The sequence below is a fragment of the Neomonachus schauinslandi genome, chromosome 14, assembly GCF_002201575.2.
Source record: "Neomonachus schauinslandi chromosome 14, ASM220157v2, whole genome shotgun sequence".
NCBI classification, from domain to species: domain Eukaryota; kingdom Metazoa; phylum Chordata; class Mammalia; order Carnivora; family Phocidae; genus Neomonachus; species Neomonachus schauinslandi.
The window spans coordinates 28,502,517-28,529,796 of record NC_058416.1 but is presented as its reverse complement, the minus strand read 5'-3'; the positions used below and the strand labels follow the sequence as shown (position 1 = coordinate 28,529,796).

General features: G+C 44.6%; 1 protein-coding gene across 1 annotated transcript in view; it reads left to right on the top strand.

Moving 5' to 3' along the window:
- Window positions 1-27,280, top strand: part of SETBP1 (SET binding protein 1) — a 335,683-nt gene that overhangs the window by 156,315 nt on the left and 152,088 nt on the right. Inside the window, exon 2 of the mRNA XM_021686205.2 lies at window positions 4,588-4,641. Within this exon, the coding sequence (XP_021541880.2) occupies window positions 4,588-4,641 (54 nt within the window). The remainder of the gene's footprint in view (window positions 1-4,587; window positions 4,642-27,280) is intronic.

The following is a 27,280-nucleotide window of genomic DNA, read 5'->3' as shown; positions in this document are numbered from 1 at the left end:
ATGGAAAGCAGGGTCATCATCCTAATATTTTGAATGTGGACCGTTCCAGAGAATAGCAAGACGTGTCAGGAATGAGAATGGTCTGAGACAGGGCCCCAGGAACACTGGCCACTCCACCAGGGAAATGAAAGAATTTTCTCCTTCCTTTGCCTTTTAAATGTAATTCTGTCTGCCCTTCTCCCCCAACACCCGCTCAACCCTCTTGCTGGGAGCAGTGCAGACATTTAGCAGTCCTGGGAAAAGGTAGGATCCTTTTCATTAACTTCAGCCTGATTGAAGTCCCCAGAGCCATGGCAGATTGCATTTTCCTCCCTCTCTGCCTCCCTGTCGTGGATCCCTCCCTACACACTGCCAGGCTGCTCTGGGCAGGGAACGTTTTTTTCCAGTGGGACAGAATGAGGCCATCCTCTGAGTAGGGGGATGGTTTGGAGGAGGATGGCCTCGGCAGTGGCTTTGTGGAGGGACACGCTCGTGTCCTCTTGCCCAGGCCTCAGTTTCCCCTGTGTTCTGCGCACATGTGTCTCACTTTCATCAGAGGCAGGCAGCCAGCTGTGTCTGGGGCCAGGGGTTTCTGCAGAGGGACTGGGGGTTAAAGGCCTCACCCAGGCCTGTTGTTAACTAGCCGCGTGATCTTGAGAAGTCACTTATCAACTTCTGCAAAATAAGGACTTAGTCTGGAAGGTTTAAATTTGTTTTAGTGACAGAACATTTGACTCCAAATTAATTTGCAGACATGAAAGAGAGAAAAGCAGAGCTGCTGTGATTGAAGGGAGAGAGAGGTGGACCCAGTGGGGGCTCTCGGACTTGACCACCTTCCCTTGATCCAGTTCCCTAGCAGAGGTGCCTCCTGACCCCACTGGGGACACGGTGACTTTTCTCATCCACCCAGAGAACTTCAACTGTCTCCTTCAGGTCCTGAAACTCTTTGGGGGTCCAGATCTAGACAATTGCAGAATACAGGAGGACTTCCTGTCCTGTATTTCTAAGCCCCATCTGAGCACGACACTTCAGTGCTGAAGGCCAGCCCTTTCTCCTTCCTGGGTGCAAATGTGTAGACATTTAGGAAATAATCAGCTTGGTAGAGGGGAGTAGTCAAGGAGTGGGGTCTATGTTTGGCCCGAGAGCTCATGTATTTGGTTACAGCAAGGGTAGAAGCCAGGAGCCAGGCAGGCAGGGGTTCCTGGCTGGATGTTGGGGAGAAGCAGACTTCTGTACACGTAGCTTATTCAGGAACCCTTGAGGGAGGAGGTCGCAGGGTTCGCCTTGGGCTGTTTCCCAGGTCAGATAACACCTGGAATGCATGCTAGATTGTGAGGGAAGTAGTCAGAATCCCCAAGGTAAGGAATTCAGGAGTTCTAGAAGTTACTTGATAACCACACCTGATACCTTCCTCACTGCCTCCCCCAAACCCACCTTGGATAAGCTAACAGATCCAAATGGCCCCGGGCCCATTGTATGGTTTCATCCCCAGGAAGGGGAGCTCCCCCTCTCAGTGTGGTAGTGGGTTCCTTCACTGCTCCACCTCTTTCTCTTTCATCCCGTCTTTCCTTCAATTTAACCGTTGACACCTACTGAAGTATAAGCCAATATTCACTCATAAACCTACAGTGGGAAGAGAAGAGCTTGCTCTCATCATGTAAGTTAATTAATTCATTGAAATATCTGAGTGCCTACTTCATGCAGGAAATGCTCTAGATACTGAGTGCCATTTCCTCTTGTCGACTTGAAGGGTGTCATAAGCCGTCTCTCACACTTCTGCTCTCCAGGCTCAGCAGTTGAGCCATTCTCGCCCTCGCCTCTAGGTTGACAGTATTCCCCACTTTCGTTTTAAGTCATTTGGTCAACGGGTATTTACGGACTAATCACCTGTCTAGACTCCTCTCATCACTTTGAGGAATGCAGAAGTTACATAAGATATAAATCATGGTCTTACTGGGCATGGTCTTATTAGGTGAAAAAATAAAAAATACACAGGACAGCACAAAACAGACCCTTAAACAATTAAGAACTAAATTGTATGCATCTGGTTTCCTTTTAAGAAAAGGAAAGAGGATATCAGGCTTCCAGGAAGGTAGGATAGATCCTTATTTTGTTGAGCTAGGGAAGTAACAAGTAATAACCAAAGATGCCATATCTCTATATCCAAACAGATGGATCTGGCAACTTCTCAATCCCAAAAGCGCTGACATGAGGGAATAGTGCATATGTTGAGATGCTTTGAACACGCTTGTGGTTGATTTCCAGATGAAGCATCTCAGAGCTAGGAGGAAGTAGATGTTTTGTCTCACGCATTCTCTCTGTCTGGTGAACTCTGTTAAGGGGCGGGGGGTGGGGGTGGGGGAGAAAGGTGCCTGCCTGCTGGATTCCCAAAGCCTAGAGAATTCAAGATTTGGTCCTATATGCTAACACCTGTTGGTGGCTCTGCCCTTGCAGTGGTCACTCCCATGCTCAAACCTCCCTCCAACTTCTCTGTCCCTCCTCCCCAGCTCCACCCTAACCTTTGCTCAAGCTCAAGTTAGAGGCCTAGACTGCATTGATAAGATCGGAAGAGTAGATTGTCCTTGCCAATTAAATGAAAGAATGTCTGGAAGAAGGGTCCATGAGTGGTCATTCATCGGGACATGCTTTATATTACTGCCTGTGGCGCATTGTCAAAAAAAGTAGCACTCATCTTTTTTGCTACACATGGCACCTCAACAAATCTATCTCCAGCATGCTATCATCCAGAGGCATCATTGTACAGGAGAGGATGAGCTTTGGGAAAATAGATTTTTGGATTTAAAACCCAAATGCATGTACTACCTGTGTGACCTAGAAAATGCTGTTTATCCTCCACAAAGTCTCAATTTTCCCATCCGTAAAGTGGGGCTGCTTTCTATCTCACATGGCAGTTGTAAGATTAAAAAAGAAAAAGTATGGGAAGCAACAGACTCTGCTGGATACCCCGGCCATCCTCGACCCTCAGTGTCTCCTGATTCCCTCCTTCCTCCTTAATGTGTGCCGTGGCCGGCATGAGGAGATGCCAAGGGAGCAGGGTCGGGAAGGGCACGTCCTTTGTCCATGTCTTGCCTTGCAGCTGCCCCACCTGAACCGCCTTGTCCTGCTGCCTTTCCATTTGCAAGGCTCAGTTCAGACTCCGTGTTCTTTCGGCAACAGCGCCCTGACCTCTCTTGCTCTGTGTATGCACAGTTCGGTGCTTACACTCTGCTGCGACCCTCTGCTCACACTGACATACACATATCTACTCCTTTGACCCAACTGTGGGTTCCTTAAAGGCGGGGACTGTCTTATGATTAGATTTGGCCCTTGGTGACTAGTCAAGTGCCCCAGTGGCTTGTTGCGTGGCTATTTCATAACAAGCAGAGGGGCCAATCTGGCTGGCTGTCCGTCAGGATGAATGCCACCTTCTCTGGGCACCTGCAGCCCCGGGAACCTAGCCCTCAGGACTGGGTGTGGGGACAAAGGTACAGCGGGTACATTCTCCACCTCATTTCTGCTCTGTGCCGAAGTTAACACCACTTTGCGTATCATTTTTGGCAAAGTGATATAGAGAAGCTGAACAGCCCAGTTGAGCTTTCCTGAAGGCTAGAGGCACTGGAGCCCAGCATGACTCCCTCTCTTTCTTGAACCAAACAAAATATTGTTACAGCAAACATGAAATCTTTCCTATTTTTCGCAAACGCTCTCCAGGCCTAACAAAGCTAGCAGCCACACTCCTTGAATCAAAATAAGCATCTGCCCTTTTTCTCTTTATCCTACAATTTCCCAGCATTTTTGAGCAACAATAAAGAATGTGATTATTTTAGTAATTAATCGTATGCTTCTATTTAGTGCTTTCTGGAGAGGATGCAAAAATATCAAAACATGAACTTGACCCTTTAATACTGATTAAACACAGAGACACAGAAAATATCTAAACCACGGAAATTGGAGGCATAAGCCATGAACACCTAAATAGTATATAAGATCAAAGGTAATATATGATGAAGGGAAACTGAGTCACATGTAGGTGGGTAAAGGGAAGGGTTATTTTTACTGGTCTGAATGAAGAAGAAGAAAAAAAAAAAAAAGAAGGAGGAGAAGGAGAAGAAAGGGGAGGTGTGGAGCAGGGGGAGGGGGAAGGGGGAGAGGAAGAGGAAGAAGCAGCCCTCCCAGAGGAGATGGTCTATAACTGTCTCCTTAGCTTTGGTATCACAGACTACTTTGATAGTAGGAAGAAAGTCAGGGCCCTCTCCCTAAGGAAGTGTTATACGTCTATAAATTCATGCACAATTTCATGAGCCTGTGGACCTGCCGAAGTCCACACATAGTCCCTGATCTGTAATTTAAGACCCTTAGTAGAATTGGTGGCACATAGAGAGAGGGCAGCAGAGGGAGGTAAAGTCAGAGGTGTGGTGGACACAAGGTGAGAAGGCTGTTGGGTCTAGGTTCCTAGCCCAAAAATAGCATGTTTGCCTTTTGCGATTCTACTTCTTGAGCTCCAGATCTGGGCAGTGTGGTAAGTCCATTGCTGATCATTTGTCCTGGGGATACTGTGGGCAGACTTGGAGAAGTATCACTCAGGAAGACTCCTTTGTTCTTTTCCAGCTCCTCACAGCCAGTGACCTTGCAGCCAGTGACCTCAAAGGATTTCAGCCACAGGTAAGTCCACTGATCCTTTTGTGAAGCTCGGGAGAGGGAAATGCCCCATAGTTTGGTCGTGAGCAGATGAAGCTGGGGCCAGGGCAGAAACCCCTATAATGGATCTCCAGTTTCTCTGACAGTCTGACACTGTCAACCTTGACAATGACCTGGAGCTTGCCCTCTCCTTCATCTTCTCCCTCATGTCTTCTCAAACAAAGCCACCTCTTTCTGCTGTCTCTCAATATTTTATAGTGGGGGGAAAACATAGGCCAAGATGTCTGTAATACATGGTGGTGGGCAGCCTAGCAGAGGAAGAGGCTAAACCAAGGACGTAGAGGGTGGGCTGGCGTTCTCCCCTGTATTTCTCTTTTTGGGGACAGTATACTTAGATTTCTGAACTCTTTGTGTGCAAATGACTTAGTCGAGGTGTGGCAGCCAGGTCAATCTCAGACTCTAGCACAGGCAGATGGTTGTGTTTTGCTGATCATGGGCAGGAGATAGCCCATAATTGCCGCTGGCCAGAATGCTGTTTGGAGGTCATCACGGGCAGACCATGGGAGGGAGCAGGCAAGGGCTCTCTGAGGAACTCCTTGGTGATGGTAAAGATGGAAAATCACCCTCCCTGTCTCTGGAAGGGGACTCCTGTCAGTGCAGGAACGTGTAAGCATACACACACACACACACACACACACACACAAATACATAGCAGACACACAGAGGTCCTTGTGTTCCCGCATACACCCCAGTTGAGACAGAGCATGTATACAAAGAGAGGTAAACCCAAAAGAGACAGCTGTGGTCCTCCATCCCTGCGCCTGTCCTTCTTTCAATATGAACCTTTCTGTCACCTTTCCAACCCAGTGCCTGCCCTAAGGCTCCCATTGTTCCGTACGTCTGTGAGGAGATAACATCACTCATGGCAGACACCTTCTGGGACAGAGCAAGTCATTTTCTAGTAGCAAGAATTCCATATATTGGCAATGTTTTCTTCTTTAAATCTGTTTCACACCCAAGAGCTCACCATGCCCTCACTATACTTCTATGTGGGGTACATCCTATGTGTCGCCTTATCCTGCAGGGGCACTAAGGACCTGGGGTCCTGGTAAGAAGTGGCCCCAGATCACACAGAGAGCTGGGGACAAGAACAAAGAGTCGTAAGTGAGGGGTTTGAGAAAGAGAATGAACAAAACAAAGGGCTCCAAGGGTGAGAGTCAAAGATGAATCCTTGCTGGTTTGGGGTGAGGTGTCCTCGGTGGATCCTTGTTGATCCATTGTTGATGCAATGAGGTTTTAAAAATAGATAACCAGCAAGCCTTCTGGCAACTATTGACAACTGATAATCACTTATTCACATATTCACACAAATTTGCAGGTGAGCTAAGGGAATGTGAAACGGAAACATAAGAAAATCAACATCAACCCATACCCCGTCCACGGCTACACTCACACACAGTGGCATCCCAGCTGAAGATTCATTTTTATCCAAAAATTTATAAAAATGAAGAGGAAAAAAGACTTGTGTGATGTTTTGTGGCTTGAAAAGGCACATGGTAGAGACAGAGTTTGTGGAAGGGGTGTGTGTTTGTATGTGTGTGTGTGTATGGTTTTGGCATTGATTCTTTCTGAGGTGGTCATATTCTTGCCATGTCTATCGAGCCACATTTCTAGATGTTAGATTTAAAGTGAATTGTTTAAGGGAAGGAAAAGTTAGATATATTCAGGGTACGTCCATAACATTTGAGGCCATAATGCTAGAAAGGCAGTTTTTGTGCTCTCACAGATAACCCCACGGTAGCTGGTGCAGATGGCTCACTCCCCTGGTTCTGTCCGACCTTTCCACTTTATTCCATTTGTGTGTCATTCCCCTGAGGCTGGAGACATAAATGCATACTTTTCACTGCTCAGGATGCGTGTTCCCGAGGCCAGGAAGCCCTGGGAATCTTGTGGCCAGAGTGTAATGTCCAGATCAAAGTTAATTCTTCACTGTTATTCCTAAATCAAAAAGGCCCAGATGTGTCTCAAGTCAACACCACCCTTTTGGGTGCTTTTCTGAACAGAAACAGAATGCTGCCCACATGCTTTGGGCTGCCTTCTCTCAGCCCCACTGCACCAAATTGTTGGCTTCTGTTATTTTCCTCTTTTAGTTTCAGATGAAACTGAGCCCCACACATCCCAATGTCTGCAGTAATTCACGGACACGTTCCCCTCCAGGAAGTGTGGTGGACTTTCAGGAGGGGAACTCACTGAGACAGCGAGGACCCCCCACGTCCCCCGAGGGTCACTGTAGTTGGGCCTGTCAGCTTTCACAGGATTCACACTTACCAAGTGCATGTAAAGGGTTTTCTTTTCCTTGGTGCCTGTTCCTGCTGCAGCCACTTAGGGAAAAGAGCCACAATGTCCTCGCTAATCTTTGACGGTCCCTGGCTTTGAAAGTGTGGAGCGGTAACTGTATTGCACTAGACTGTTCTGTCTCTCTGTCTCTGTACTTTCTGCATCCACATAGAGAAGAGGAGGGTAGGGAAGTGACTGTCTTTCTGTCCATGATTACTTGTTTGTAAAGACAGCATGCTCATTCCCGGAAATAAGCACGTTACTTCCAAGGACCAGCCTGCTGGCAGATGCTAAAGCTTCCAAGGCTTCCAAACAACAGTGGGTGTTCTCTCCAGCCTGGTGCACTTGGCCTCTGCACCGCACAGGGGAGAACTATCTCCCAGAGTCAGGCCGGGGCTGACAGGTGGCTATTCCCAGCAAGTTTTAAAGGCCCAGGTGGAAAAGCTTCTGAAATTCACATCTAAACCTCTCAGGCCCTTCACTTCCATTTGGTTCCCACCCAAAACACATCTTTATTTTCTGTTCTCTTGTTCTTTTGCCTTTTGAAGGAGCAGACACAGTGAGTCTCCTTTTCTTCTTGTCTTTGGATGGTTGGAAATGAGGACCCTCATCCCCTTTTGCCCGACCATCCCTCTCCACCCGCCATGAGAATAAAAGCAGGCATCTTATTCCCATTAGTAAAATCCACCAATTATATGCTTTCTTCTCCATTCTTCTTTTTTCTTTCTCCCCCCCGCCCCCGCCCACCCCACTATAAAACCTGTAACAGGTATTCACAGTAGAAATTTTGGAATGCGTGAAGGGAGTCAAGAGGTACAAACTTCCAGTTATAAAATAAATAAGTCTTAGGGATGTAAAGTACAGCATGGTAACTATAGTTAATAATACTGTATATTTGAAAGTTGCTAAGAGACTAAGTCTTAAAGTTCTCATCATGAGAAAAAAAATTTGTAACCTGTGCAGTGATGGACACTATTAAAAAATATAACTTAAAAAAGAAATTTGGGGAAATACAGAAAAACATCAAAAATCTCTTACTCCACCCCAGAAATCTAGAAAATGGCATTTTGCGGTATAGTCTTATGGTCTTTGTTGTACATCGATATATATGCATCTGTTGGATTTTTAAAAATGTGATATCATATTTTATATGCTTTTTGTTACCTTCTTCTTTGTTTGCATGCTTTCCATGTCACTGAAGAATCTTCTAGCACTTCTGGCCATTTTTGTCTGCTTGCTGGTCTCATCATGTATTTACCACTTCCCCCTTGCTAGACGTTGCATTACTTTTGCGGGCTGAGATCTCCAGGAGCAGGAGATCTCTAGGAGCAATCCCAGGCAAATGCTGAATCCATTGTCCTCATCTAGGATACAAGTGGCATCCAAGGCTTCTTGACAGTTAGCGCTTTGTTTCTTGGCTCCTGCAGGGATGTGAAGGCTTCTTCTTCTTTTTTTTTTTTTAAAGATTTATTTATTTATTAGAGAGAGTGGGGGGGGGAGGGGGAGAGGGAGAGGGAGAGAGAGAATCCTCAAGCAGACTTCTCACTGAGCGCGGAGCCTGACACGGGGCTCAATCCCAGGACTCTGAGATCGTGACCTGAGCCAAAATCAAGAGACGGCCGCTCAACCGACTGAGCCACCCACGTGCCCCAATATGAAGGCTTCTTAAATTTTGCAGTGGGGTGTCCATGTGAATGTGCCCATGGGCACTGGTGTGCACACTTACGACAGCCCAGGTGGGGAATGTGATGAAGAACTAATCATAGCATGGGGCCCACACTCAGACGCAGGGTTTCACATGTCCAGCCTCAGTGGGGGAAAGTGACCTTGAAAAGACACATTCCCGCCAGAGGAGCAAGCCCACTAAAGCACTTGGTTCTCACCTACTTTATAGACTCCCCATTGTTTCAGAGGAAAGAAGGCTACTTCTTTTAGAAAAATGGAGTTTTACTTCCCGTGTGCCTCATGACAGGATCTCATGGGGCAAGTGTAATAGTTATTCTATCAAGGGTAGCCATTTTTAAGGAATTTCCAAAATGTCCATTGCTTTTATGGCCAAGGGTACATGGTAGTGGAAGGTGAGGAGGGAGTACATCAGGACCCATAGGAAGACATTTTTCAGTGCTGAGAAAATGGCTTTCTGTCACTGAATTGCCATTTTATTCAAAGGCACGCATGGAGACCTTTATGTGGGGCTCCCTGCTGTGCAGATGCTTCCCCAGAATTCGTCAGTTCTGTAATGTTCTGCCACTGATACCAGCTTTGTGACCCTGGCAAAGTTACCTCATGTCTTTAGTCCTCGTTTTCCTTATCAAACAAAAAAGTTGTGTCGCTTATCTCACAGATAGTTGTAAGGATCAAATGGGACAATGTTGTGAAAGCAGCCTAGCGTGATGCCTGCCGCACACAGTGAATTCAATTTTTCTTGCATTAGAGAACTACAGGTTAAATTATTTCAGAATTCCGGAGAAGGAGAAAATGTATCTATATAGAGCGAGATAGGAAGTCTTCCAGGTAGAGGTGTCATCGTACCTGGGCCAAGATAGTGAGAGTGAGGTAGTTAACTCATTCCAGGGCTGCAGAAGCCGGCTGAAGCCCAAAACAAGGGTGGAGATGCTTGGGAATGTTCTGGAGACTTGGAGTAGAGATTGAAGTTACAAATTAGGTTGGAACCAAGTTGCAGAAGGTCTTAAATGTCTGGGGAGATAGTCAGATTTTTTCAAAACTGAACTATTATTGAAATTTTCAAACTTACCTACCAAAGTAGGTGCAATAAGCCTCCATATAGTACCCAACTTCTATTATCAATTATCCGACTTCAGTGGTTTGTTGCGACAAAAGCCCTGGTTTGTAGCATTTTCTGATTTCTGTGGGTAAGTATCCCCACCGTGACCAATTCTAAGCTGCCAATGGTTTAACAACCTGTTTGCAAAGTCTTTGATAGTCAGCTTTCTGGAGCTGATATGATTGGTTCTCAGCTCACTGCTGAGCCGGCTTCCATAACAATTACCATTACCATTTGCCAATCTTACTGTATCTATACTCCTAGATAGATAGATAGATAGATAGATAGATAGATAGATAGATAGATAGATGTATCTATCTATCTAATTTTGTATTTATATAATTACAATTTTAAGTTTTGGGGGGAGTATTTTTTAAAAATTCCAGCCATCATGTTATTCCACTCATAGATACTTCAGTAAGCTTCTCTAACAAATAAGGGCTAAACACCCCCCGCACACACACACACATTCACAATGCCATTATCACACCTGTCAAAAGTAACAGTAATTCCTTAATATTTTCTGATACCCAGTCCGTATTCAGATTTCTCTGATTATCTTAACATGTCATTTTACAGTTGATTCATTTGAATCAGGATCCAGAGTTTAGAATTTATAATCCATCTGATGGTGGAGCCAGTGACGGTTTGAGGGTGGAGAAGAGCCAGTGCCACGAGGGGAGACAATTTCCTCATAGGTAGTTGGGATGAAGTGAAGAGGGAACCCAGTAATGAGCCTGTGCCTTGGGTCCATTTGAGACGTCGGTCAGTGGGACTGTTGCTGAGGGACACTCAGTGGAGCTGGCAAATACTTGGCTGATTGGAGAAATAGGGATGCCATCAACCAAAATGGGGGCCCAGAAGGAAGTGTAAGCTTAGAAGCTCCAGTGTTCATCCCTGGATTAAGAATAATTATGGTCCAGTGTTCATAGGAGGAGAGCTTTGTCATCCTTAAATGAACCTTACTCCATTTTCCTCAGGCCTTACTATCAGTCCTGCTCATACGTTGTCAGGGGATAGAACCATCTGCAAAATATCCTGGGCTCCATGAATCCTAACCCAGAAGTTTTTAATGCAAGAACCCCAAATATTTTGTGAGGAGAAGCTGCTTTTTAGGAAGGTATAGCCATGGAGTTATCTGAGGAGAAAGATATCTCCAGAGAAGGGGCCATGACAGTAGCCTATGGCTTCATGATGTTCTCTGTGTTTTGATTGCTACAGATGGGTGCTCCTACACTGAGAAGTAGCAGGGCAGGTTGAGGAGTTAAGAGTTTTCTCCCAGGTGCTTTCTTGTTAGGATGAATCCCTGAGTTCCTAAGTTGCCTGTCCTTCTGGATTTTCCAGAACATCCAGCCCCTGTTGGACTCAACAGGAATTGTTGTTAATACATGTTCACCCTGCCTTTGGTTGAGTGTACGTGTGACAAGGACTTACTCAGAGTATGCTAGAGGCCAGTGTTCTCTGAACTTTACATGTATTATCACATTTAATCTTTATAACATCTTTGTGAAATCAGTAAAAATATTGTCCCCACTTTACAAGCAGAGAAGATAAAGTCACAAAGCCCTTATGTGGCAGAATTGGGATCTGAAGCCAGGCAGTCTGGATCAAGCTTCTGTGTCCTAAACCACTTCTGCCATGCCACCTTGAATCAGAGCTTATCCCTGCTGTTAAGATCAGTCAAACCCAGACTGACCACTGGTAATACACAGGCGAGCAGCCTCCTCTTCACTTTTGTACATTCTGTTGAGTTTTCTTGAGCTTCGCCAGGTTCCAGGAGAACGCAGTCTGCACATCTCAGAGTAGTGGAGGGGACTGCTGCAGAGCATTGTGCATACTTCCATCTTGGCAAAGAATTTCCATTGTTCTCATCCCCGTCCTTCTCAAACTCCCAAATACAGAATCGTGAAGGTTGCCGCCCCTTCTCCAGAGGAGGGAACTGAGTTGAGGCAGAGGGAGACAGTGTCATCTCTCGTCTCAGACGCACAACAATGAGGAAACAGGTTGGCACGTTTTGAATTCACCACATAATAGCTGCTTTTCCATGTGGGGAAGAATCATCCCAAAGCAAGACGGTACCTAAGGAAGTCCCATTACTGGTGCTTCCTCCCTCCCCCTGTTTCAAAACTGGAAGAGACACTAGTGAGCAGCTAGAGGACTGGTTCTCAACCTTGAGTGCAAGGGGGGCAGTAATTGGGGGGAGGGGGGCGACTTGTAAAAACTACAGGAGCCAGATTTCAGCTCGTTCAGTTAGTCTGGGTGGTGCCCAGATATTGGTGTTTGCAGAAGCTCCCCAGGACCTAAAGCCACCTCCTCATTTTCTAGATAAGACTGCAGCACAGAGAAAGTCTTGAAGAGGAGGGAAGGTAAGACCCCACATTGAAATAGTGTCTCCCCTGTGTCAGGAATGTGCCATGTGCTTTCCTCGCCCCTAGCCCCTAACCCCCACATCAGGCCCCTTGAATCGGAAAGAAACGGCCGTCCAGGCAGAGGGAGCCCAGCTATGCGTGGATTCAGTCAAGCCTACACCTGTGCGCTTCGTCTGCTGTTTTCATTCAACAGTTGTGGATTCGCCCAGTGTTTTAAACTAGTGATAGTGTTTGGGCTTCTGGTCTCCTCTGCTGCCTAGACGTTCTTTCTGGACTCAGAAAGACACCTGAAAAGAGCTGGCTTTACAAGGCTACCCCAAGAGAGAATGCATTTCATTGGACAGCGTACCACAGCCCCTGACTTCAGGAGCCACACTGCTTTTCTCCAGACCTTTCTTCTGGCTTGCCTTCTATCAGCCGCTGTGTACCTCTGCTCCTTGTTCAGTACTGTTCAGAGTGGGGGCTGCAGACTGGTGCTGGCCTGTCCAGTGCGTGTCACTGGCCCAGCATGAGATACAACTAGAAACGGAGTATTTAGAAACCTCTGTGACGATTGATGTTTCCATGACATCCACGCATGTGATCATTTTCCTAATTCGTCTTTATAGTATTTTGCCAAAGTAATCCTACAAAAATATGGGTCGGGGTAAAAATATCTGGTCATTCATCAATAATCGCTTGAGAAGCTCTGTTCTAATTACACAGCTTCCTAGTTTTATCAAAAGGGTAGGCTCTGGACTCTTGTTTTTCTTTGCCTTTTTCTGTGAGTTCATGTGAATATATTTGTATTACAAATAATGTTCCCCCTCCCTCCACAGAATGGCTCCACCCACACAGGTGTCTTTCTGTTTGTAGGATACCTACACAAAACATGGATCTTTTCCCATAATTCCTAAGGCAACCCACTTAATTATTTATCTTTCCAGACAGGGATATCTATGACAATAGCAGAGCATCTTTAACAAAAATGTTTTGCTCACGTGCATACACCTACCCTGTACTCAACTGACACTTACTTATATGAAATCAGCAGCTTCATACTACAGGTATACATTTTTGCATTGTCTGTCTTGACAGTGTTTTTAATGTTTTGTTTTAAAAAACAACAACAACAACAAAAAAAACCACCATTGGCATTTGGTCCTGGAGAAAGAAATTCTCCAGGTGTTTCCAGAGTGTCTGGCATTTCAGTGGAATATTCTGAAGTCTTGATAAGTTCTCCTGGGATACTAAATCTCTTTAGACTTTGGTGAATATTTTGTTTCTCCCAAGATGCTCTGACCATCTGAGGGCCTCGTGCAGGTGGGCTGAACTTAAAACCAACCTAATGTCCGAAATTCACACCAGGAAAATTGATGTATGGCAGGTGGGTGTTGGGAAAGGAGGGGTTATTCATATGCAGAAAGTTTTTCCACTTTATCAAAGGAATCAACATAAATTAACCCTGCTAGTATATTCAAAAATGATTGAGCCTTTCAAAATCCAATTTAAGCTCAACTCTTCAGAATAGAAATATAACCAAATATAACCAACCAGTGGGGATTAACTTTGAATGGGGTTCTCTTCTAACTGTAGTCTTGGTGTCTAAAACAAAAACAAAAAAACTTAGTAACAAAGGTTAGGATTGGATGATTTCTATCCTCCCTTGAGACTCAACACATAATTACTCTGTGACTTCTTCCGGAAACTGTCTTCATGTTTCTGGTTTCCTATTCTTGTTTTTCTCTCCAGTCCTTTTGGTTACGGGGCTGCAATGGGAACTTAAAAATTTCCCTGTTGCTATGCTTTCTTGAGGCCTGGGGTCATTGATATTTGGTGTTGTATCTCAAATATGTGTATTTATCAGTGGATTGAGTCACAGTGTCAGATTTCCCTGTGTCTAGATGTTAAAAATGATGCATCATTTTCTTCTTTACATTTTTAGATCAGAAATGACTCACATGCAGGAAATGCAAATTCACAGACCACCTTAGGACTTGAAAGAAGATGTCCTCCTCATATTTCCTTTAGCAGGATATTTTCAAGCCTGCCTCATGAAAAGGAAGGCCCAGTGCTCCAACTCACTTTTTAAATTATTTCCCACCATACTGCCTAGCTCACATTTCAGCCCTCTTGTCCTGTCACCCACCTACCCAACCCATTTCCTTGTTCCAAACAAAAGGGATCGATGGAGAGGTGTGAGAGACTCCCGCTGCCCCCTTGCAGGAGAAGGGCCCCTCCTAGTAGAACAGCTTGTAGTCCTCAAGTGGCGCCTTTCAGCCGTCTGCTGGCTTGTGTCTGGAGGCTGTATTAAGCCTGCAAACAACCTCCACCATGGTTTTTCTGGTATTTCCCTACTAATGACCATCTCCTTCCTCTGCTTTAGCTCCGCACATGAGCTTCCTTCTGCATCTCCCACCTTCCTGGAAATATTTGTCAGAACCTCTGGCAAAACCAACAACAGGTATCCCAAGCCAATGATGCAGGAGATGGAAAAACTTGATGTGTTGCCGATATCATCTTTATCACTGTAACTAGTAAAAATGGATGCTTATTTAGAAATAGAACATAAACCTCTCCCACTCTTCTGTATCCAATATCTAGCACAGGGAACATTAGCTATTGCTTTAACGTTTGATAGTTAAGAGCACCAGTGCTGGGCGCAAACTGATAAGTTAGAATCGTAGGTCTGCCCTCTATTAGCTGCGTGACCTCCACAAGTTATTTCACTTTTCTGTGGCCCAGATTCCTCACTAGTGAAAGAAAGGTACCTTTCCAATGGGATTTTGGGGAGAATCGAATAGATAGACCCGGAATAGTGTCCGGCATCTGGTGAGCACTTCATCAGTGTGAGCTATAGTGCTTATTACTCTTACAAGTTGTGTAATTAGAATTGACCCTGGACTGCTCAAGTCAGGTTTGAGCACAAATTGCAGCTCTAGATTGGAATTTGGGATTGCCAAAGAATTAAAAAACGTAAAAGCCAAACAAAAAATCTAGATCTCTCTTAATCTTTTCATTACCTGGTGTATTACGCTTACCAATCAAAGAGAGCAATGGCAGACACTCTGGCTCTGAATGAATGACCCTAGAAGGCGACGGAGGAGGGTGGAGATGGACAGGAATGGATAAGGGATGGAGAGGGACCATTGGCTGGGAGACAAGAACACCCAGAGGTGTCTTCATTGATTGCTTCCTTCTCTTACCACCCATGGCACTTTCTGAATTAGCATCTCCTTTCTTCCCCATGGAGAAGAACTAGCCATATGTATTTAAATGATCTTAAATAGGGGTCACTGGATGGTGCAGTCAGTTAAGCGTTCAACTCTTGGTTTTGGCTCAGGTCATGATTTCAGGGTCTGAGATTGAGCCCCGTGTGGGGCTCCACACTAAGTGCGGAGTCTGCTTGGGCTTACCTCTCCCTCTCCTTCTGCCTCTCCCCACCTCTAAAATAAATAAACAAATCTTTTAAAAAAAATGATCTTAAACAAAAGTCCCAAGAGCTTTTCAACCACCAGAGTATTGCCTCATCTGAACGAACCCCCTTGGGTCCAGTGATCCTCAGCATAATTCCGGATGTCGACTTTGGCTCTAGCCATGTTGTAGAATCATAGGCACAGTGACTTAGTGCCCAGAAAAGTCAGCGAGGAACTGTACCAAAGGGCATTTGAATGGGGGCTGTTCAGAGAGACTGTCTTAGGGATCGGAGATTTGGGGGGGATTTTATATGATGGCTTTCAGATCCATAAATTCAGTTGTTTCTATATTAAAAGTGAGGCAAGGCATGATTCCTGGAACCTGTGGGTTCTAGATTTCGTGGGCTGTCAGACTGACATGGCACCCGTGGAACAGAGGCGCCCTGGCCATAGGAGCCTATCTCCAGTAAGCAGTCTGTCGCTGACAGGGCAAGTAGCTTGCTGATGGAAATGAGAGGTCTGTGCCCAGACTCCAGCCTTGTCTGTACTGTGAGAAAACACAGCTGGCTAAATTTGGCTTTCCTGCCCTTCCTCTGGGTAGCTGCAGAAGTGCCAAAGTGAGGAATGGGGTGGGGGATGAGCATCATGTAAAGGAGAGAATGTGCATGCGTCCAACAGAAAGTACATGCTCAATACATATTTGTAGAACCCACTCTAGGCATGCATGTGTGTATACCAGGGGTGTAAATAGGTCACTCAACAAAAATGCATGTATCCACATTTTTATATTTCTCTAATGCCTTCTAGCCTTGTGGTTATAATGAAGGTGTCATCTATCATTTGTCTGATTTTTGGAGCTAACAAATTTCATGAGCCTTTTTTAGTACAGCCAACTCTTTGGAGGTTTACTTGTTTTTCACCATTGTTTTATGGTCTAACAGGAGTGTTCAAGTACCTCTTGAGTTGGACCCAGAAGTAGGCAGCTTTGAATTACATGGAAGTTTGGTCCCCCCCACCCCCCGCCTCCAACCTCCTGCAATACTGGCATCTTGTGACAGGAGACCAAGGCGTGGGGGCAGTAAGACAAGTTGGGGGGGTATGTAGAAAACAGAAATGCCTGTGAAATCTTAGCCTCCAGGCGTCTGGAGAGACAGTGCGTTTCATTCTTGATAAACTCCAGCAGAAAAGAGCAATCAGCCAAACGAGAGCTGGACAAATTAAATGGCTGAGTATTATTTCAAAGGAGAGCTCGGGCAGCATCAGAAATCCCCCATCAGCTGTAATAACACCAATTACTTTGCCGATTGCAGATCCCACCGTGATGTGTGTAGTGCAGTCAGGCGTCGGACTCTTGCAGGGGCCTGGTGGGTTTTGTTTACTCCAAATGTGCATTTGTAGAGCATATTTTGCACCCAAAGCCTTCGAGCTCCGAACGTACTCCTCTCAGTCCAGATTCATACACAGCTGAGGGAGATGATCTCCGAGATGGAGGCGGGAGCAGCCTGGGCAGGCTGGACCCAGTGCCCCTCTCCCTGGATTTAAATACAAAGAGCACAGCTGGGTGTGGTAGTTTTTAGTGAGTGTGGCGATCTCTAGAAAACCTGGCCAGATCATGCCACCAGTAAATAAATATATTTTTTCTGATTACAAGCAAGGCTTCTTGGCATGTTGGAGCTTTAGACAGATCACCATCAAACAGTAATAAAAAACATGAAGCTCTGGGAGGAGAGAACTCGCCAAGAGTTCATTAAGCCTTAAATACTGGCAAGTGGGGGTGCGGGGGCCTTCATTGTCTCCCTTTGAGAATCATTTTGGTTGGATGTCAAACATACAGATCATTTCAAATATGAGAAGAGATCGTAAGAGAGGAAGATACCCTCCTCCCCCCCAACATTTTAGCAAGGGAAATAAAATTTGGAGAGTGTACAGGAACATTCATTTTCTAGTTACATTTGGCTCCGTAGAAATTAACGGGTGTGTGGCTCCAGCTACTTTGGGGAGTGAGCTGTGATTCTCCATTTACACTCCCGACTGAGGAAGGCGCTAATCAGGGGCATTTACTGAGCGCTTTGGCCTGACTGACAGTTGGCGTGGAAGCTGTATCTGTGGTTGCTGGGGGTGCAGATGAAGAGCTAAAGGCTGATTTGATTCCACTTGTGCTCAGCTGTCATCTGAGGCCAGAGCCTGGAGGAGAATGGGAAGCCATTCTCATCCGTCTGCTTTGTGACAAGCAACCTTTGTGTCATCTTATTTTTTTTTAACCTGCCTCTTCCTCCTTCCCAACTACGGTAAAGGTCCCTTCGCCTGGGGAAGTAAGGATTCTCCTGAATTCAAAGATAGCTGCCAGTGAATCCAAGCAAGTAGCCCAGGGCTCCCCCAGCCCTCCCTCTCCCAGCTGCTGCTGAAGGCGCCCTGCCCCCCAGACCAGCGTTGGGGCAGGTCCTATTTTAGATAGGAAGGCAGACACAGAATCACATGGGGACAGGGGAGAGTTCCGTAGGACATCGGGTTCGCATAGCATGGCTCATGCTATGGGCTTTGGCAGCCTTGCAAATCATTCATTCTAGGAGTGTGTGTGTGCATGTATACACATGCACATGTGTCTGTATACATGGTTGTGTCCCCTAAAAAAAGTACTTCAACCAGTGCATTTGGTTTGACACCAGCCTTTCTGCAGGTGGCAGCTATTTAGATAACGTTCCTGGCTCTCAGATAAGAGGCAGAGCGTGTCTCCTGCGAACCTCTGGGGACAGTAGTGGTCCTCAGAAATCACAAGATAACATACAAAGCATTAAATGGAGGTGCGAGCATCAAATCATGCCATGTGGACTCTGCATCAGCAACTCAACAACCATCGGTGAGGGACGCTGCTGCATCCAGCCTCCTCATCAGCATGACTTGGAAAGGGTTCAGGGATCTGTTTGTCTTTGGGGAGAGCATTTATTCACAGGTGAACTCAGAGGACAAGCTCTGGCTTGGTGACGTGGCCTCCACCAGGAACAGGGTGCTCCAAGATGCCATTCATCAAAAGTCATCCCAGTGGGGTGTCATCGTGGGTCTGCCCCCTTCAGGCTGGGCCAGTCTCAGAGTCACTAACATAGCTCAGCCGTGAAACTCAACTCTCCTCCTGCAGCGAGTAATCATCTCCCACCTTTCTCTATATCTTTTTTTTTTTTTTTTTTTTAATGCCACAAACAATCCAGCGAGGTAAGAAACTTGGCCCTTGTATCAGTCGTAGTGATTCTACTTACCCTTAAACCTGTATCCATCTTGATCGGCTCATCAGAATGTTTGTTCATGTTTGAACTCATCTTCACTAGGTACAGGACCATCTACCAAAAGTTGTGGCCAGAGAGACTTTTTAAAAAGGTATTTTATTCCTCGCACTTATGAAATTAATGGAGTTAGGCTCTCAATCCATTTGCAGGATATGAACAATAAAAATAGCTTGTATTTATGCAGCAGTTTTATATACCTTCTTGAGCACCAGACACATGTGAAATAGGCAAGGATAATTAACTCCATTTTACAGAAGAAAAAGTAGAAGTGGAGGCAGATGAAGAGATTTGCTCAAAGTCTTCAGCCATTTAGTGGTAAAGTGACAGCAGGGCTTCACCATGACCTTCGGACTCTGAAACCTTTTTCCCCTTTTGTTCTTTGCTCTCTTGGCCACAGACATAAGATGGCAGGATAGCTGGTATTGTTTACCTGTAAATGCATGTCTATGCATTTCTGTCCTACACAGAGAAAAGATTTAGAATTTCTGCTAAACTCATTGTTCCACAACAGAAAACTACAACCAATGGGTGGTTGTTGAAAGACATATTTCAGGTTTACTTAGGAAGAATTTCCCAGCAAGGGAAGGAACTTACCTGCTGTGCCTAGTTAGTGCCCCATCTCCGGATGCTTTTGAGTGGCATCTGAAAGGAAGGTGGTGGTATAACAGAGGGGGATCTGCAGGTGCAGGTCCAGGTGTGAGACCTGAGACTGCATCTCAGCTTCAACACTTCCTAGCTTTGTGATCTCGTTCAAGTTCGATGAGCTCTCTGAGCCTCAGTTTTCTTATGTGTACGATGGAGGAAGCAATACTCACCTCACCTGGTGTTAAGAATGATTAAATACGCATGTAAGGGACCTAGTGCTTTGCCTGGGACAGAGTATTTTCTCAATGCATGTGATTGTGAGACCTCTCAAGCTTGGTGTTTCTCCAAGACATCACCTTCTATGTGTCTCTTTCCCTGCCACCCTTTCCAAGCAAACACCCACTTCATGGGTGAGGTAAGTCAGCCCTAGGAGGTTCCCAGTAGCAGCATTGAGAGCCTAGGGGCGCAGTTCCCACTCCTGGACGGGGGCCCAGAACGTTTTTAAACTGACTTTAGATTCAGAAAACAGAAGAAGGTCATTGGAAAAATAGAACTGGAATCCCCAGCAAATTTGAGTAAATTCAAAGTGTACCATTAGGGAAATAGTTTATATGTTTGCCAAAAGATGATACATGGACAACGTGTTAGTGAAGATACTCTTGTTCAAATATAACTTCTTCCAGGTGTCTAATTATGCTAGACCCTGCTGGCATCTTGAAGAGGTCCTTCCAAAAATAGGGTAATGTGGGTAATCTGAGTCTCTCTGTATCTTATAAGTTCAGTGCCTAGGTGGGTGTCTCAGTTTCCTTGTAGCCTCAAGATGACAGCTGAGCACAAGTGGAATCAAATCAGCCTTTAGCTCTTCTTCTGCACCCCCAGAAGCCACAGATACAGCTTCCACACCAACTGGCAGTCAACTCACATGTCTCACTTTCCTTACCAAATGCAGGCATGTGATGCCTTAGAAGTCTTCCTCCAGCTCTAGTATTTTACCCTTTCCATTCTATCCCATTCTGTCCCATCCCATCCCATGCCGTGCCATCCCATCCCATCCCATTCCATTCCTTAGAGATCTGACTTCCAGAGGCTATATAGGATATAAATGAAGGTTTTAAGAGTAGGTATAGCTCTGGGGCACCTGAGTGGCTCAGACGATTAAGTGTCCAACTCTTGATTTTGGCTCAGGTCATGATCTCAGGGCCACGAGATTGAGCCCTGTGTCAGTCTCCATGCTCAGCACAGAGTCTGCTTGAGATTCTCTCTCTCCCTCTGCCCCGCCCCCTGCTCACCCTCTCTCTCTCTCTCTCTCTCTCTCTCTCAAATAGGTATAGCTCTTCCATAGCTCACTGCTTAGGAGCACGGGCTCCTTAAATCTTTACTTACTTTGTCCAAGAGTTTCCTTGACCCACTTGATTAAAACCTTTCCTTTTCACTTTTTGATGCCTGCATATTTTACCCAATTGGATATGTACTTTTATATTCATATGTAGAAGTGGTTTCGATTTAAACTTAGAATCTGTAGCCCTCGGGTCTGCACAGAGGGGGTCTGTGGGAAGAGCCCCATCACCTTTCAGGTGTATTCGATTCCTCTTAATCTTCAGCATCCATCGGAAATACAGAGAAAACCTCATCTTCAGGAGTTTCCGTAGCTTGCAGCCACTTCTCCTTTTGAAAGGTTGCTGGACTGTACACTTACTATTACTGTTAATTAAAAGGATGCCAACTCTTCTCTGTTTGATGCCCCACATAAGTGACAGCTTTCTAAAGCCCCCCAAAGAGCTTCCCATTAAGCACCTCCAAAGTGACCCTCTAATTCCTGGTGAAGGATCTTCCACACTGAACTTAGCAAAGACCCTTGGTTTGCTGTAGACTCTCAGGGACATTTGCTAACTGACTGAATGAATGAATTGGTGAATGAGTGAGTAGTGTCACCATGTGGTATTTGGGAAGAACTTGGAATTGGTGTGAGATAGAATTGGGTCTGAATTTTGGTCTTCTGTTTAGTGGGTGTCAAGTGGGGACATGAATGCCCTTTGAGTGTTGCTAGAAGGATTAGAAACGACCAATGTAAACTGCCTGATACAAGGGTGGTGCCATTTAAAAGAAGGCTTTTTGAACTCCCCTACCTCGTGCAGTGCCTGGCACCCAGTTAGCCTTTAGGAACTATTTGATGACTGAAGAGAGCCTAGCACCATTCATCTGAGGCCATGAGTCATTGACATACAGAAATCATACATCCTTCATCAACTGGCCCACTATTCTCAGTTGGGCAAGTCCCCAGTCTCCTGGTTGGCACATCAGTCCAGCCAAGCAGGTGTTTATAGCTCTCTCTGTCTATTCTGAGCATGAAAAAGATTACCTGGGAATTCCCTTCTTGAAAAGACTGGAGACTCCTACTCTAGGGCAGAAAAAGCAGCTCCAGTAACAAGATGACAGAGCAGAAGGCTTTTTCCTGTTCTCAATGAGGGTTCAAGTGTGGGAAAGCAGGGTGGAGCATGAAAAGGCTGAAACCAAGGGCTGTAGCAGGTCTTCAGGATAAGAAGACAGTAGCACGTACTGGCTAGGATCAGTTATTCTAGGGTGAACATCCAGGATGGGTATTCTTGGACCAGTAACTACAAGAGAAGGCACAGGCAGAAAATACAATGAGGCAGTGGCCAGCTCTGTCCAAGATACCTGGGACTTATCCAAGTTGGGGAAGAACAGATGGATGTCAAAGGCCTAATCCAAGGTGGTCAAATGAAGATCACAAAGAGGAATAGCAGCAGGACATCCAAGTGTAAGTATCAGGAACCCAGGCTCCAAAATATAAGGGCTCAGTCGGAGGAAGGTAGGGTTCTTGGGTGCAAGATAGGAGAGCCAAGCTAGAAAAGATCTGAACCAACAAAAAAAGGAAGTCATTTTCTGGGCTCAATAAGGAACTTACACATTAGAGGAGCATCCAGTCTCCATCCTCGATGACAGGCAGCCCCAGTCCCTTCCTTCGTGGAAAAGTCCAGAGTGCTGGTCCTATTCTCTGCCAGGGAAGATGATAAGTTTCTACACCAAGCCTTAAGGGAGTTGAATTATATAGGTTGAGCCTGCAGCCATGCACTTCAGTTGGTGAGAAGTAGAGCTAATGAAACCCAAACCAGGGGTTTCATCACCTTGCGAAGCAGTTAGCTCTGCCTGCATGAAGGTGTGTTCTTAGCAGTTCATCAAATGTCACATATTTGGCCACTTTTAGAGCACACTCAGGGGTTTTGTTTTGTTCAGGTCAGTGCTTGGAGGAACCTTTTTACAGGATCCCCTAAAATAGTGTTTCGAAGCTGATACAGTTCTCTCTGTTCTTTAGCTAAAGATTTATCTTCCCTAAAGCTTTATGAATTGAATTCGTACCAAAAGGAATAGGCTTCCCATTGGTGCAAAATAAAAAGTTATATAGCAGATAAAGGAGCTTTGTGCTTTTATTAAAACGGTGACAATCAGCCTGTTCATTTCCTCAGACTTAACCTTGTCTACTCAAGGCCTAATGCCCCTCTATTATGTTTATCCCTTGTGTTGACTTCTATGAGCAGTGACTGTCATTGACATGGCCACTGAAGATTAATAACATCGATGCCACTGACAGCTTTTGCCCAGGGGTTTGGAGCATAGAAACCAATGGATAGTAAATTGGAGGTCCAAGAAAAAGGTACAAAGAAAGGGGGTCTGGAAATGGTTGACAGTCAATCCTTCCTGGGAGCCAAGTCAGCTGACTGCTTTGGTTTTGAAACCTTCTCCTTGGGGACTAGAGAGGTGGCTTGATCCATGTCCCAAGTGATGCCCACTCATTCTCTCCCAAAGGTGTACGGAGTCCCAAATAACACCCCTGGCCACTCACCAGCAAGTAGAAGCTTCTCTCTCTCATACTTTCTTATTCTGGAAGAATAACAGCCAGCTGATTTCATTTACCTGTAGGTGTTAATTGACTTGAAAGTTGAATATCTTCCCTAACAAATTTTTTATTTTTTTCCCCCTATTACTGTAAAGCTGCATCCTTCCCACCTTTTTTCCCTTTAGCATTTCAAAACAGAGATAAACAATTTTGCTGACGCTTTTAGGATTTCTCTGATTCTTTCATTAATCTCCAGGGACACCAATAGGCCTCTAAAGGTTTAAAAATGTTCCATTTTCTTGCCAAACTGGGAGGAAAAGAATCAAAAGAGGAAGTTAGCTTTGTACCAAGATGTTCATTCTTCCCTTAAAAGTTTAAGGGCTGTCATTAAGAGCCTTATTTACCATCCCCACTCATGCTTGTCCTAAAAACCAATAAATAACCAAAAAATAACTTGATCAGTTAACTTAGATTGTTTTGATTCCCTGCAGAGCTCAGTTTGAGCTCAGTCATGGGTGAGTGTACATCAGAAATGCTGTCTGTCGATGCTCAAGTCATCATGTGCCCCAGAGGCCTCCAAGCATCGCTAAGGGGTGGCAGGAGTGACTCCCAGATGTGAAAGCACTGACTCTTCACTCAGAGGGGCTGAACTGAGGTCCTCATTTATTACATTCTGCTGTGAGGGGCTCTGCAGATTGCTACACTAAACTGTTGAGGTAGGGCCCTGTGATATGCAATTAACCCGGGACAGAGTTCATATATATATATATGGATGTCCAGGTATACATAGAAGGGACAGATAAAGGTCCTGTTAAATTTAGATGCCAGTAATTCATTCCCCTCTATGTGGAGAAGCTCTGTTCCTTGATTTTGACAAATAACTGGCCATGAGAAATTCTTCTAAAATTCCAATTTCTTTGAAAATTTTTTCCCTCTTTATTGGATAATATAGTTTCTCCCAGCATTTAATGACGAGCTATTGTTTTATGTGTTCTTATTCCAGTAGTTTGTTTGTTTGTTTTTATGTGAAAGGCAGGATAAGAACACCTTTGTAAAACATAGAAAGGTAATTAATTCTATATGTTACTAGATTCTTCTGCTGTCTGGGTTTTGCTTCATCAAAGAGGTTACCCTCTTAACTCTCTGCCTGGTGAGGAAATTTTAGCAAAATAGGGAAACGATTTTGGAGCACTCTGAGATGTTTGTGTAGATCCTATTAAAATGATATCAAGTTGTTATTAGGACAAATATGCCCATTTTTCTCTGTTCTTTAATTTAGGGGATCCCCCAAAGTAACCTAAGCCTGCAGCTAGCAGAAGAAAGGTGAAGGGGTGACCTTTAGACTATAGCTTATCCACCTTATCTTACACTTGCTAGTGCTTTGTTGCTTAAAAAGCAATTTCCTAGTGATTGTTGTATTTAATTTTCACATCAAACCTGTAGCCTAGTCAGGGTAATTACTTTTATCCAAGTTTTAACACTAAGGAACTGAAAATCAGGAGATTAAAAGATTCTCCCAAGCTCCCAGTGTTAGTGACCCTACTGGCTTGGAATTTACATGGGTCTTCTGATTCCAAGTCTAGAGTTCTTGGCAAACACAAAATGCCAAAATGTTGACAAGAAGGAGAAGCACATTAATGCAAATGAAACAGGACAAGAGCACTGTATGTACTCACTCATTTGGTCGCCTATGTTTGTTCTACATTTTATCACATATATTCAGTCAGCAAATTTTATTAAGTGCCTACTGTTTGTAAAGCGTTCAAGGAAACTGGTTTGAGAAATAGGCCTTCAGTTGAATGGAGTCCTGATTTATTTGTTTCCTTCCCTAGACTTAGTGTTCAGGTAGAAATGTTCAGTTCCATTCCACTCTCTTTACAGATGTGGACACAATCTTATACTATAGGCAATGCCCCGGGGTCTGCCAGGTCACAAGGTGGGCAGAAGCAAAGCAGGATGAGTTGGATCTTGAAGATAGAGCAGAATTTTGATGGAAAAGAGTGAGCTGAGGAGGAGAGAATTTATAACAAATGCAAATTATATCTCCTCTGGTCCAGACACTGTGGTGGACTTACTATATCCCAATGCAATGCCTGGTGTCCTAGAGCAGAACAGATAGGAAACAAGTATAAATAAATAAATATAAATACAGTGTTAATTGCACTACTTCTCGCCAAGCACTTCCTGATCCTTTTGCTTGTAATACTTTCTTTGCCACCTGTCTTCCTCCTCCCTATCCAGATAAACCTGTGAGCATCAGGCAGGAGTGGGATAGGGTCTCATTATAACATAACCCAATCTTGGCTTGAGAGGAAGTCATATAATGGGGTTTTGTTCCAGCTGCAGCTTCTAGACTTGTCATGAGTGGGTCTATTCTACCTAAGGGAGCCAAGGTTCCCATAATTGTGCAGTTAACATGGGCTGTGAATGTCCTATGCCTGAAACAAAATGTGTCTGAGGCCTCTGTGATGCCAATTGGCTGTAAATATTTATCAGATTTCCTGGGCAATTGCTTAAGCTTCTGTTTTTTCCTTTCCCTGTTTATCTGACCGATTCAGAGTCCTACTTCAGAAATGCCAGAAGATCTTGGTTCTGTATAATGGAGGCATTTTTTTCCTCTTTAGGTCACATGTCTTTTCACAGAGATTTTTGTCTTAAACATCTTGAGATGGGAACTGTAAAAGACATTATTTTTGAACGTTTGAACATTGCTTTTCACTTTCTCAAAGGAGTTTGCACATGATCGATGAAGACATATTTAATCAAACCCACCTACGAGATGAGAAACCCAGACTCAAAGCTGAGGGGAGGGGAAATCCTGGGTCCTCTAGTGTGAGAAAAAGCAGCAGAAATTAAGCTCAAATGTCTCATAAAGTGAATCCTGAATAATCCTTTTACATTCAAACGTTTTGACAGTTTTTAGGCATGAGAAGGAGTGAGCAGTTTACATGGAGCCCAAATTACCTCCAAAGTGTTTGTTTGCTATTAAAGGGCTGAAACAAAACAAAACAAAACAAAACAAAATAAAACAAAACCCCCCTGGCTCTTCACTGTAGACAAGAAGAAGTTCTGTTGCACAAAGACCAAGCTGTTTTGTCAGTGGACAGTCATGTGGCTACACAAGTTTTTATTTCATCAGGAACTTTAGGACTGGTCATGTATGAGAATTAAGGATGGGAAGCGAAATGTCTTCTAGAGACTTAACACAGACTCTCTGGGTGGTGCAGACAGGTACAGCCAGCACTGAAACCATGTCACTTTGTGTATGGACATAGCTTTATGCCTTATAAAGCCCATTTATCTGTGGTATCATGTAGAATTTTAGCTCTCAAGAGGCTCTACCTGATTTGATCTTTCTACTAATTCAAGAATTCAACTGGGTGCACCTACTAGGTCATTTCCTCTCTGTTGAACTGTTTCTAGTGGTGGAGAGCTTCCTCTTGGGCCAGGCAACTTATTTTGTGGCTGGACAGCTTTTATTGTTTGGAAATTAGTCTCTGTATAGAGTTCAAATCTATTTCATTGACACTTCTATCTACTGGTTCTATCGTGACTCCTGCACACGAATTTGTCTTCCTCACCCACACAGTAAATTTTCAGCCATTTGAAAGCAGTTATCAAGGTTCCCCTAAATCTTTCCATCTCCAAGCTAAATACCTCTTGTTTTCTCGGGCAAGCCTTAAATGATACAGTCTCCATCTCCTCCTCAGTTCTGTTCACCTTTCCCTAGAATAGACTCTTCTGGTGTCTCTCTGAGTCTAAACAACGTCCTCAGAATTTGGCACAGTATTTTAGATGGGCCCTGACCAGTGTGATGTGATTGTTAGCAATAGCCACTGAAATTTTCTACTTAAAACTTCTGCCATCGAGGATTAGAATGACTATTTCAGAAACCATTGCTAACTCAGAAAGAGCTTGTGGTCAAATGACATCACCAGTCTTGTTCCCAGAACAACTTGGAGTCATTTCTCCCCATTCAATTCCTTCCATCTTCTGAAAAACAAATAAAAAACCGAAGTGAACAATTTGGTAGTTAGAACAGATGCTATCACTTCAAT